The sequence below is a fragment of the Loxodonta africana genome, chromosome 22 (assembly GCF_030014295.1).
Source record: "Loxodonta africana isolate mLoxAfr1 chromosome 22, mLoxAfr1.hap2, whole genome shotgun sequence".
Lineage (NCBI taxonomy): Eukaryota > Metazoa > Chordata > Mammalia > Proboscidea > Elephantidae > Loxodonta > Loxodonta africana.
In genome coordinates this window covers 39,266,820-39,279,010 of record NC_087363.1, presented here as the reverse complement: position 1 = coordinate 39,279,010, position 12,191 = coordinate 39,266,820, and the positions used below count along the sequence as shown (strand labels likewise).

General features: G+C 46.1%; 1 protein-coding gene across 5 annotated transcripts in view; it reads right to left on the bottom strand.

Moving 5' to 3' along the window:
* The window catches only part of TMEM40 (transmembrane protein 40), a 58,365-nt gene extending 50,892 nt beyond the window's left edge, over positions 1-7,473 (bottom strand). The window contains exon 1 of one of the 5 annotated variants that reach the window (XM_010589961.3): positions 7,097-7,473. In XM_010589961.3, the coding sequence (XP_010588263.1) occupies positions 7,097-7,247 (151 nt within the window). In that variant the 5' untranslated portion in view covers positions 7,248-7,473. The remainder of the gene's footprint in view (positions 1-7,096) is intronic. The other 4 variants (XM_010589960.3, XM_064274861.1, XM_010589959.3 and 1 more) reach the window with 4 other exon arrangements.
* Between the last annotated feature and the right edge of the window lie 4,718 nt (positions 7,474-12,191).

Here is a 12,191-nt window from a genome sequence, read left to right as displayed (position 1 = left end):
CTGTTTTGTACCAAGTTACTCCAGACAGTTTAGTGGTGAGATTACAGTCCACATTGCTCAGCCAGGCGACCACATACCAGACAAGCCACCATGAATCTGGGGTGAACCTTGTAGCCACAGCCACCCAAGGAGACAGCCAGGCCTGGGGGCTGCCCCTGGGGAGTGCAGGATGGCACCTAGTCTGGAGGTGAAAAAGTGCAAAATCAAGTCTGAGGCCTAAGTTCCAAAATAACATCTGTGCAGAAAGAGGACAAGTGGGCCCAGCTTGGAGGCTGCTCATATAGAAAGATCTAGAGGTTTTTTTTTCTTTTTAAATATAAAAAGTAAGTAAATGTTAGCACAAGCATCCTAGCTTGATGTCTAGGATACAGTAGTTACACAACCAATGTTTGTTAAAGTGCAATATGAGACAACATGTCTACAGAGCTAAACTAACACAGCCTCAGGTCATATCAACAGAAGCACAGAGTCTACAGTGAGGAAGGTGACTTTCCAGCCTCCTACCCCCCATCCTGGGCTCAGTTCTGGGTCCTGCACATAATAGGATCCAGACAGACTGAGAGAATACAGAGGAGGAGAGGGTGCAGAGACCACACCCCAAGAGAAGTGGCTGGAGGAATGGGGCACTCAGCAGGGGGATGAGCACCTCAAGATGAACACCCGAAGTCCAGGGCAGGTGGCTCAGATGGAACTGAGCCCAGAGGGACCCTCAGGGAGTCACCATGGCAGATGACTTCTAAATACAGAAAATAATTTCCTAAAAATGAGAGCTGTCCAAGGCCTGGTCCAAGGTGGGCGAGGCTGCCTTGGGTGGTGGTGAGCACCCCGTCATGAGAGCAGGCAAGCAGAGGAATGGCAGGGCTGGCTGAGATGCCCTTAGCTCAGACTCCATTAGTTTCTCAAGCAATAGTCTCCAAGGGCAGGAGGAAAACATTATCTACAGCTACTGAATTTGTGTGTGTATATTTGTCCTTTATCTAAAATCACCAACCTTTCCAAATTTTTCCATCACCCTGAACAGGCACTCAGTGCCCTCTCTGCTCTAGTGCCCTCTCTCCCCTCCCACCTGCTCTGATCACCACTAATGATCTTTGGTTTCTATACATTTGCCTATTCTAAGTATTTCATGCAAGTAGGATCATACGATATTTTCCTTTTGTGACCGTCTACTTAATTTTTAAGTTAAAATAATTAATACATACTTCAATCTTGACACATACCCTCAGCCCCTATATTAGACCCTGCAAGTCATGTCCACTAGGTGGGGTCCCCAGAGTGCAGTGGGGAGCCCCACCATGCAGGCAGGTCGACTGTGGGCACCTCTCCCGTTTTCCCAGCTTTGGTAAGTTCCTATATGTTGTGGTGTACGGGAGCTTGGTTGGGTGGATGAAAAGAATCAGACAATACAGCCTTAATTGAACCAGGGCTGAGGAGTGGGCAGGTGGCTTCAAAGAGTCTGTGCAATTAAACCACAGGATGGAGATAGCTCTAATCACAGAAGTACAAGCAAGCAACCAGAAAGCTGCAGGACAGACTCACCTCCTGCTCCTAGTTCTAGTTCCGCATCAGCCACGTTAAAAAACCCCAGATCAAAAACAAGAATCGAATCAATCTCACACACAAAAAGCTGTTTATTGGAATAACAAGAAAACCATTTGAAACATAGATTTCTGTCCACTATCATTGGTGATGGGGCCCTGGTGGCACACTGGTTAAGTGTTTGGCTGCTAACCAAAAGGTCAGCAGTTTGAATCCACCAGCTGCTCCATGGAAACCTTAAGGGGCAGTTCATAGTTCCAAATTATGAGTTGGAATTGACTTGACAGCAACGAGTTTGGTTTTTTTTTAATCACTGGTGATAAGAGTCCTTGGGTGGCACAAACGGTTAAGTGCTCGATTACCAACCAAAAGTCGGCGATTCAAACCCACCCAGAAGCACCTCAAAAGAAAGGTCTGGCAATCTGCTTCTCAGAGGTGGCGGCCTTGAAAACCCTGTGGGGCACAGTTCTACTCTGACACACATGGAGTCACCCAGGACCATAGGTACACATGCCCGTTGAAACAACCCGTTGCCATCGAGTCAATTCTGACTCATTGACCCTATAGGTACGTAGGTACGTATTTATGAAAACCCTATGGAGCAGCTCTACTCTGTAACACATGGGGTCTCCATGAGTCAGAGTTGACGCCACAGCAATAGGTTTGGTTTGGTGTTTTGGAGGGTACATAAATCACTTTTCTTGATAAGAGCACACAAAAAAGTTTGATGACATGGAGAAACAAATCACCAACTTCATATGGAAGGGAAAGAGGTTCCGGATAAGTAAAGCATTACTGAAAAAGAAGAACAAAGTGGGAGGCCTTACTCTACCTGATTTTAGAACCTATTATACCACCACAGCAGTCAAAACAGCCCGGTACTGGTACAACAACAGATAGTTAGACCAAATGAACAGAATTGAGAATCCAGACATAAATCCATTCACATATGAGCAGCTGATATTTGACAAAGGCCCAAATTCAGTTAAATGGGGAAAAGACAGTCTTTTTAACAAATGGTGCTGGCATAACTGGATATCCATCTGCAAATAAATGAAACAAGACCCATACCTCACACCATGCACAAAAACTAACTCAAAATCGATCAAAGACCTAAATATAAAATCTAAAACGATAAAGATCATGGAAGAAAAAATAGGGACAACGTTAGGAGCCCTAATACACGGCATAAACAGTATACAAAACATTACTAACAATGCAGAAGAGAAATCAGATAGCTGGGAGCTCCTAAAAATCAAATACCTATGTTCATTCAAAGACTTCATCAAAAGAGTAAAAAGGTTACCTACAGACTGGGAAAAAGTTTTCAGCTATGACATTTCTGATCAGCGCCTGATCTCTAAAATCTACATGATTCTGCAACAACTCAACTACAAAAAGACAAAAAACCCTATTAAAAACTGGGCAAAAGATATGAACAGACATTCAGGCGGCGAACATGAGGAAATGCTCACGATCATTAGCTATTAGAGAAATGCAGATCAAAACTACAATGAGATTCCATCTCACTCCAACAAGGCTGGCATTAAGTCCAAAAAACACAAAATAATAAATGTTGGAGAGGTTGTGGAGAAACTGAAACACTTATAAACTGCTAGTGGGAATGTAAAATGGTACAACCACTCTGGAAATCGATTTGGAGCTCCCTTAAAAAGCTAGAAATAGAAGTACCATATAAGCCAGCAATCCCACTGCTCAGAAGATATCCTAGAGAAATAAGAGCCTTTACACAAACAGATATATGCACACCCACGTTCATTGCAGCACTGTTTACAATACCAAAAAGATGGAAGCAACCAAGGTGCCCATCAACAGATGAATGGATAAATAAATTATGGTATACTCACACAATGGAATACTACACATCAATAAAGAATAGTGATGAATCTGTGAAACATTTCATAACATGGAGGGATCTGGAAGGCATTATGCTGAGTGAAATTAGTCAGTTGCAAAAGGACAAAATATTGTATAAGACCACTATTATGAGAACTCGAGAAATAGTTTAAACAGAGAAGAAAATATTATTTGATGGTTACTGAGATGGGGGAGGGAGGGAGGAAGGGAAGGAGAAGGGTACTCAATAATTAGATAGTAGATAAGAACTCTTTTAGATGAAGGGAAAGACAACACATGATATAGGAGAGGTCAGCACAACTGGACTAAACCAAAAGCAAAGAAGTTTCCTGAATAAACTGAAAGCTTCGAAGGCCAGCGTAGCAGGGGTGGGGGTTTGGGGACCATAGTTTCAGGGGACATCTAAGTCAATTTGCATAAGAAAATCTATTAAGAAAATATTCCACATCCCACTTTGGAGAGTGGCATCTGGGGTCTTTAATGCTAGCAAGCGGCCATCTAAGTTGCATCAACTGGTCTCAACCCACCTGGAGCAAAGGGGAATGAAGAACACAAAAGACAAAAGGTAATTACGAGCCCAAGAGACAGAAAGGGCCACATAAAGCAGAGACTACATCAGCCTGAGACCAGAAGAACTAGATGGTACCTGGCTACTACAGATGACTGTCCTGACAGGGAACACAACAGAGAACCCCTGAGGGAGCAGGAGAGCAGCGGGATGCAGATGCCAAATTCTCGTAAAAGGACCAGACTTAATGGTCTGACTGAGACTAAAAGAACCCCGGTGGTCATGGTTCCCAGGCCTTCTGTTAGCCCAAGACAGGAACCATTCCCAAAGCCAACTCTTCAGACAGGGATTGGACTGAACAACGAGCTAGAAAATGATACTGGTGAAGAATGAACTTGGATCAAGCAGACACACGAGACTATGTTGACATCTCCTATCTAGAGGGGAGATGAGAGGTCAGGGGGGTCAGAAGCTGGTGCAATGGACACAAAAAGAGAAAGTGGAGGGAAACAGTGTACTGTCTCATTAACAGGAGAGCAATTAGGAGTACATAGCAAGGTGTATATAAATTTTTTTGCGAAAGACTGACTTGATTCGTAAACTTTCACTTAATGCACAATAAAAATTTTTTTAAAAAAAGTTTGATGACTGGTCTTCCAGATCCTTAGCCCTAGACACTAGCAGATGCTATTCTTTGGACTTTGGAGTCCGATTAAAATTTGCTTTACAGTTAGAGACAAAGAAAAAGTAAGTGGTAGTGTGTTCCTAATAAAACTATTTTGAGTTTGAAGATTAATGGGAAGAAACCAAAAATTCTTTCCCTGGCTCTCACTCTCCAAGATGGTTGCCTATTTAATCACAGTGAGCAGTCAGGCTCTCCTTTCTCTCATTTCATTCTGTCTCTTACACATACACACACACACACACACACACACACACACGGCAACAGCAAAAACCAGAAAGGAGGCCCTCAGCGCATGTAAAAGAGCTTGCAGGCTCTTGCATGTCAGACAGTCCTGGGCTCAATTCCTACCACCACCACCTCCGTCCCCCACTGACTGTGAGACCTTGGGCAAGTCACACGCATTCTTGGACCCTCAGAATCCTCACCTGTAAGAATGGGCGGGCCTACGACTCAACAGCAGAAGGACAGGCAGCCCAATTTAAAAATGGGCCAAGGACTTCAGCAGATATTTCTCCAAAAAAGATATTTACATGGACAGTAACGCATGAAAACATGTAAAACATCATTAGACATTAGGGGAATGCAAATCAAAATCACAATGACACACTACATCCACAAGAATGGATACAATAAGAATCACAAACGATAATAAGTGTTGACAAGGATATAGAGAAATTAGATTGCTGGTGAAAATGTAAAATGGTGTAGCCACTTTGGAAAACATTTGGCAGTACCTGAAAATGTTAAACATAGATTTGCCACATAATCTAGCAATTCTTCTCCCAGGTATGTATGCCCAAGAGAATAGAAAACATATGTCCATATAAAAATTTGCACACAAAGGTTCATAGCAGCATTATTCATAATAGTCAAAAAATGGAAACAACCCAAATGACCTTTAATGGATGAATGGACAAACCAATTGTGGCATATTCATACAATGAAATATTATTCAGCCATAAAAAGAAATGAGATACTGACACATGCTACCACACGGATGAACCTTGAAAGCATGCTGAGTGAAAGAAGCCAGCCACAAAATGACCACATAGGGTGTGACTCCATTTATATGAAATATCCAGAGTAGGCAAATCCATAGAGAGAAAGTAGATTAGTGGTTTTCAGGGGCTGGGAAGAGATGGGAGAGGGGACTGGGGGTGATGGATAAAGGGTGTGGGGTTTCTTTTGGGGTGCTGAAAATGTTCTAAAATTAGGTTACAGCGATAGTTGCAGAACTCTAAACAGAGTTCTGAATAGACTAAAAGCCACTGAATTGTGTATACTTTGTGAATTTGATGGTATGTGAATTCTCTCTCAATAAAGCTGTTATTTAAAAATAAATAAAAGAATGGGCATGCCCCTTAGTGCATAGGGCTGTTGTGAGCATGAGGTGACAGCGTGGGCAGGTACAGCCCAGCTTGTCCCTGGCATGCAGCCCGGGCATGAGAGATGTGTCTTTAAGAAGGTGGCTTTGAGAGGATTTCAAAGCACAGGCCACCTAGTGTCCTAAAGGGCTACACTTGCCGGAGTTCTAGAAATTTCAGGAAAGAGTCTCATTATTTATAGGTCTGCTTGGTTTGGACCCCACACTTCACTCACCATAACTCCCCCTAACTGCCACTCTTGATTCCCTAGTTAAGGCTCTGAACTTTTTCTGGACAGTTTCTAAACAAAACAAAATAAAATAATCAGCAAAAGCTCGTCACCTTCCTCATCCCCCTTAAAAGGAAAACAGACTGGCTTTAGGCCCGAAGGCCGCCTCTGACAAGATGCTCAGAGCAGAAGGCAGAACAGGGAGCTGACGTGCCTGCCCAGAGGTGCAGTGGTGGTGGGAACTGAGGCAGGTGGGGACTCAGAGGGAACCACCAGCCAGCTCCTCACCTCCAGGCCACACTGCCTGCCTGCGTGAGCTCTGAAAGGCAGCAGAGATCTCAGCGCGGCCCAAGGTGTTGGGGCCCATTCCCACAAGACCCAGTTCTCTATTCAGCATTTTTCTCTCCAAAGGTGCTTTTTTTTTGATCCTTATCCTCTCAAATCTTCTGGGTCTGGCAGGAAGGCGGGGGCCCGTGGCACAGAGACCGAGACTTTGGGGGCAACGCCTTCGTCCTCTGAAGGCCCCATAATGGCAGTGGAGGAGAAGCCTTCATTTCACAAATAGGAAAACTGAGGCTCAGAAAAGTCAAAGTTTTCTGAAGGTCCCACAGCAAGTTAGTGATGGCATCAGGAGTTGGTCACCTACTATGGCCAGGCACGGACTGGTGGAAGCCTGAGAACAACCCAGGAGGTTTTTGTCATCTCCCCTTGCCCCATTTTTCCAGAGATGGAAACTGAGGTTCTTGTCCAGCTAGGGAGATGCAGAGCTGGGATTCAAACCCAGGTCTACCTAGGAACCACAGCGTGTCCAGCCTGTTGAGAACTGTTCTTCTCTGACCCCCTTAAAAATTAATGGCCCATCCCATCCCTCCCCCAGCCCAGCACCTCATTACCTGTGGTCCAGCGGCCTGTCTGCGCTGCCTGGTGAGCTGTGTGCGCTGTGCTGAGGCCAGGCTGGGCAGGGGAGGAGGAAAGCAGGAGGTCAGGCCCGTGACAGGGGGGCGGGGCAGGCGGCCCTGACGTGGCTGGGCCCCACACACTCATGGGGTGGCATTCCTTCCGGCCTGTGCTATCAGCCCCAGGCCTTCCTGCCTGACTTAACGCTTTCTCAGGACACCCCAGGAGGAGTGGGTGGGGGCAGCTACATCCCAGGACCAGCCCCTAGGGCCACAGCCATGCCCTCTGACTGCAGGGGATGGTGGATATGAAGTCAGTTGTGCCACCCGTGGCTGTGCGAAGCTCCAGGAAGAGGGTAGGTGGGGCCTGTCCCATGCACCCCCGCCCCCCACCACTTCTACCAGTTGATGCTGACTCAGGCCCCAGCCATGTGGGCCAACCAGCCCTATGGGCCCCAGCAGGGAAGGCACTGGCATATTCCTGGGAGGGGCAGGGTTTTGGCTTGGGGACTCCTGTAAGCTGGTACTGGCAGTGCTCTCTCTGGGTGGGGAAGCTGGGCCAAGGCTAGAGGCATTTTTGGGAAGCATCCATCTGCCTTGTGCAGAGAGGAAACACAGGCTGGGAGAAGGCCATAGAGGGACCTCACCCAGCTGAGGCTAGGATATTGAATCTAGTCAGCCTGCCTCTGCCCCTCACGCCCTTATCAACGCGTGATGACACCTCCTCTGGGAGCCTGACAGTGAACAGGATCTGCCACTGCCCCAGGGAGCACCCAGCCTGCAGGAGAGACAGGCCAGAACAGGCCCTAGGAGAGGCAAGGCCCAGAGAGTTGGGAGTTCCCAGGAGGCTTCCTGGAAGAGGAGACATCCAAACTCCAGACTCAGGCCAAGGCCCTTGGAGTCATCCTTGACTCTTGGTTCTCTTATACTCTGTATCTGACCCATCTGGAAAATCCTGTTGGCCCCATCTTCAAGCTATCCTGAATCTAGGTCTTCTGTCCATCTCTACAGCTCCCACCCTGGTCCAGCCAACATTATCACTAGCCTCCCTCTACTGCCTTTGCCCCCCTACGATTTGTTCTCATCATGGCAGCCTAAAGATCTTGTTAAAAACTGTCAGTTCACATCCCTCCTCTGCTCAGCACCCTCCCATGGCTCCCACCTCCCTCAGAGAAAACCCCAAAGCCCTGCACAATCTGCACCCCTACCTCTTGCTCTCTCTGACTTTAATTCCTACAACTTCCTCCCTTACTCTGCTCCAGCCACACTAGGCTATTCCCCCTCCTCAGGGCCTTTGCACTGGCTGTTCCCTTTGTCTAGAATGCTCTTCCCCCAGGCAGCCATTTAGCCAAATGCCTCCCTCTCTCACTTCTTCAGATCTCTACTCAAATATCACTTTCTCCAAGAAGCCTTCCCTGCCCACCCTGTATAAAATAGTAGCACTGGCACCGCCTTTCCATCTCACCTTGCCTTTTGTTCTCCATACCCTCATCACCATCTCACATGCTATATATTTTCTTACGCACATTTCCTTGTTATGTATTCATCTGCCCAGGGTCTAAGACAGTGCCTGATGTATAGTAGGTGTGCAATATATTTTGTCAAATGGATGAGTAACCTGAGGGCTAGACTAAGAAACAGGGAAGAGGACATTCCAGGCAGAGGGAACCGTATGTGCAAAGTCTTAAAGGTAAGAGGCATTACTGTAAAAAACTACTAGTTTTTTTTTACCTGCAAATAATTCAGTACAGCTGGAGAATGGGGGCCTTAAGGGCTGGGGAGGGGGGGAAGGAAAGCAAGAGAGATAGGGCCTAAGAAGCCAGGCCAGGGAACCAGGACATTACCCTGAGAGTGATGGAGAGCCAGGCATGAGGGCCACCCAAGGTCAAGTTGGTGTTTTACAGGACCATCTGGGTGCTGCATTTTGGATTGAGTGGGCAGCTGTGAGGGGCAGGCATTGGGCAACACAAGCTATAGTAGAGAGATGGGGACTTGGAAAGGGTCATGAGACATTTAGCGCTGCGCTGTTCAAAACAGCAGCCACCTTGGCTCCATAGCCCTTGGCGAGTAGGAATTGAGATGAGCTGTAATGCGCAATACACGCTGGGTTTCAAAAGTTTGGTATGAAAAAAAAGGGAATATAAAATAAATCATTCATAATTGCTCGTATTGATTATCTGTTAAAATTATAAGATTATGTATATTGTTAGTTGCCATCAAGTCATCTCCAACTCAGAAGGAATTATACATGTATATATATTGGCTAAACAAAATATATTGCTAAAATTAATTCCACCTGCTTCTTTTTTCTTTTTTTAAATGTAGCCACTAGAAAATTTGAAATTACTTATGTCGCTCACAATATATTTCTATTAGGTAGCGTTGATTTAGAGGGTAGAACAGAGCCTGGAGTTTGAAGGGCAGTGGAGGTGAGGCAGATGCTAGGTCTAATTGCAAATCTCCTCGCCCCTCCAATTGTTTCTTTCTGATGAGACCACATAGTTCAGAGGCAGAAAGAATGGGGCACAGGGAGAGCCTACAAAGTTAGTTTTCAGCTAAACACAGGCATACACACACAAAGTTCATATCTTCAAAGTAAAAACCATCAAGAAATAGAACAGGTTGACAGAATACGCAGTGAGTTCCCCGTCCCTGAAGGAATGTAAGAAAAGACTTGAGGACCACCGTTAATCAGAGGAAAGATGTTGGACTATATCAGTTATTCTCAAGTGTGGTCAACATCACCTAAAAACTTGTTAGAAATGCAAGTTCTTAGGCTCCATCCCAGTCCTACTGAATCAGAAACTTTATGGGGGTGGGACCCACAATCTGTATTTTAACTAGCCCCCCCCCAAGTGATTCTGGTGCCTGCTCAAGTGTGAGAACCACTAGATCAGATACTCTGTCTCAGTATCTGGTTGTTGGGTACACTGTTCAGATCAGGATTGTAAAGACCCTGGCACAGCTGGATAGACAATCTCAGGGCATCTCCTGCCTCTCTGCTGTGGGCCATGACAGAGCTGCCAGCTGGAATAGAGGCCCCCTGCTCAGTAACCTCCTCAGGTGACCTCACTGCCCTGCGTAGGGGTGATTCACAGAACAACCGCCTACCGTCCTGTAGGCACAGCTGATTGCCCCACGGGAACCAGGCCAGCAGCTGAGATGGCATCCGGCTTCCCTGAGTTCCAGAGCTGCCAGCAGGCTGCCTGACTCAGCAGCACATGCACTCTTCAGACAACAGTTAGCTGGGCCTCAGTCTTCACATCCATAAAAATGGGCAGATGGCAGTCCCGATCCAGGGTGAGGATCTTTATACAAAAAGCTTGGTCCAGTGCCTGGCACACCATCAGCCTTCACTACACACTGGTATACTTGGAGTGAAGGCAGGGGTCCCTCAGCTGATGGGAACACCCCAGTGACTTCAGGGGTCTGAGAGTTATGCCTTGTAGGCATAGGGAGAGAAGAACATGCACCTACACTGAGCACCCATGAGTCTGGTCCTTTATATGAGTTTTTATTTAATCACCAAATGAGTGTCTGTGAGGGCAGGGACTGTCTTAATCATCTTAAAATATCTATTAAATGAGCCCTCTAAATCAACACCCAACTGTCAGTCTGCCATGCTGTGGTGGCTTGTGGGTTGCTGTGATGCTGGAATGCCACTGGCATTTCAAATACCATCAGGGCCACCGATGGTGATCAGGTTTCAGCAAAGCTTCCAGAATAAGATAGACTAGGAAGAAAGGCCTGGTGATCTCCTTTCAAAAATTAGCCAATAAAAACCTCATGGCTCACAACAGAACATTGTCTGATATGGTGCTGGAAGATGAGCCCCCTAGGACTCAAGCATACCAACGATTGCATTGTGCAGATGATGCAAGACCTGGCAACATTTCGTCCTGTTGTACACGGGGTCACTATGAGTTGGGGCATTGCACGTTTCATAGATGATAAAAGTGAGGTCAGAGAAGGTCATACAGCAGGGAAGTAGCTGAGTCAGCATTTGAACTCAGGTCTCCCTGACTCCAAAGCCCCGGATCTTTCCATTCTACCATAGAGAAATTCCAACTCAACCTCTCTGTTTAGAAGCTCTGGTATATGCTTGAAGAGTTAGCTTCTGGCCCACATCAGAATCTTCGCAACTCCATGTTCTTTGAGAAACAATGGCTGTAGCTGATGCCCTGTGAGATGGAGCTATTCCTAAATTTAGATTAAGCCTGACTCACTTTGGGCCTCTAGGCCTCAGTTGTTTCACCTGTAAAATGGGAATAGTAAGAACCTGCCATGGCAGGAGGGAAAAAGTTGGACCTGGAATCCTGAGATCCCTCCTAACTCTCAGACCTACCTCAAAGTTCCAAGACCTACCTCAAAGAGCAAGGACTGAAATAAAAACAAACAAAAAAACAGAGAGTTGGGGAAGTCAACCACTAGTTCACTCTGACAAATGCAAAATGAGGGATTCAAATTCAATTTAAGTAGTTTTCAAACTTCTTATTTTTTTAAGCAAAAAAATCTTTTTGACAAATAAAATTTAAGAGACTTCCTAACAAACCAAAGTGGATTTTTTCTGGTTGAAGTAGGTGAGGTGGGGCTGTTGAGGGACCACAGTTCAGAATCACCACTACCTTGGCAGGCAGCAGTTTGACAACTACTGGAGGTCAGCAGTACAGGTCATTCCTGGAAACTTCTATGTTGTTGTTAGCGGCTGTTCAGCTAACCACTGAACTCATGGTGATCTCACGCACGACAGAATGAGACACTGCCCGGTCCTAAGCCATCCCCATAATCAGTTACAGGTCGGACTGATGTGATCCACAAGTTCTCATTGGCTGATTTTCAGAAGTAGATTGCCAGGTCTTTCTTTCTAGTCCATCTTAGTCTGGAAGGTCCACTGAACCCTGTTCATCAGCATCATAGCAACATTGAAACCTCCACTGGCAGATGGGTGGCGGCTGCACACGAGGTACCCTATTTGGGAATCAAACCCAGGTCTCTTGCACGGAAGGTGAGAATTCTACCACTGAAGTACCGCTGCCCTCAGAAACTTCTTAAAAAAAGAAAACTGCCTCACTCACATGGATCACTTTTTTTT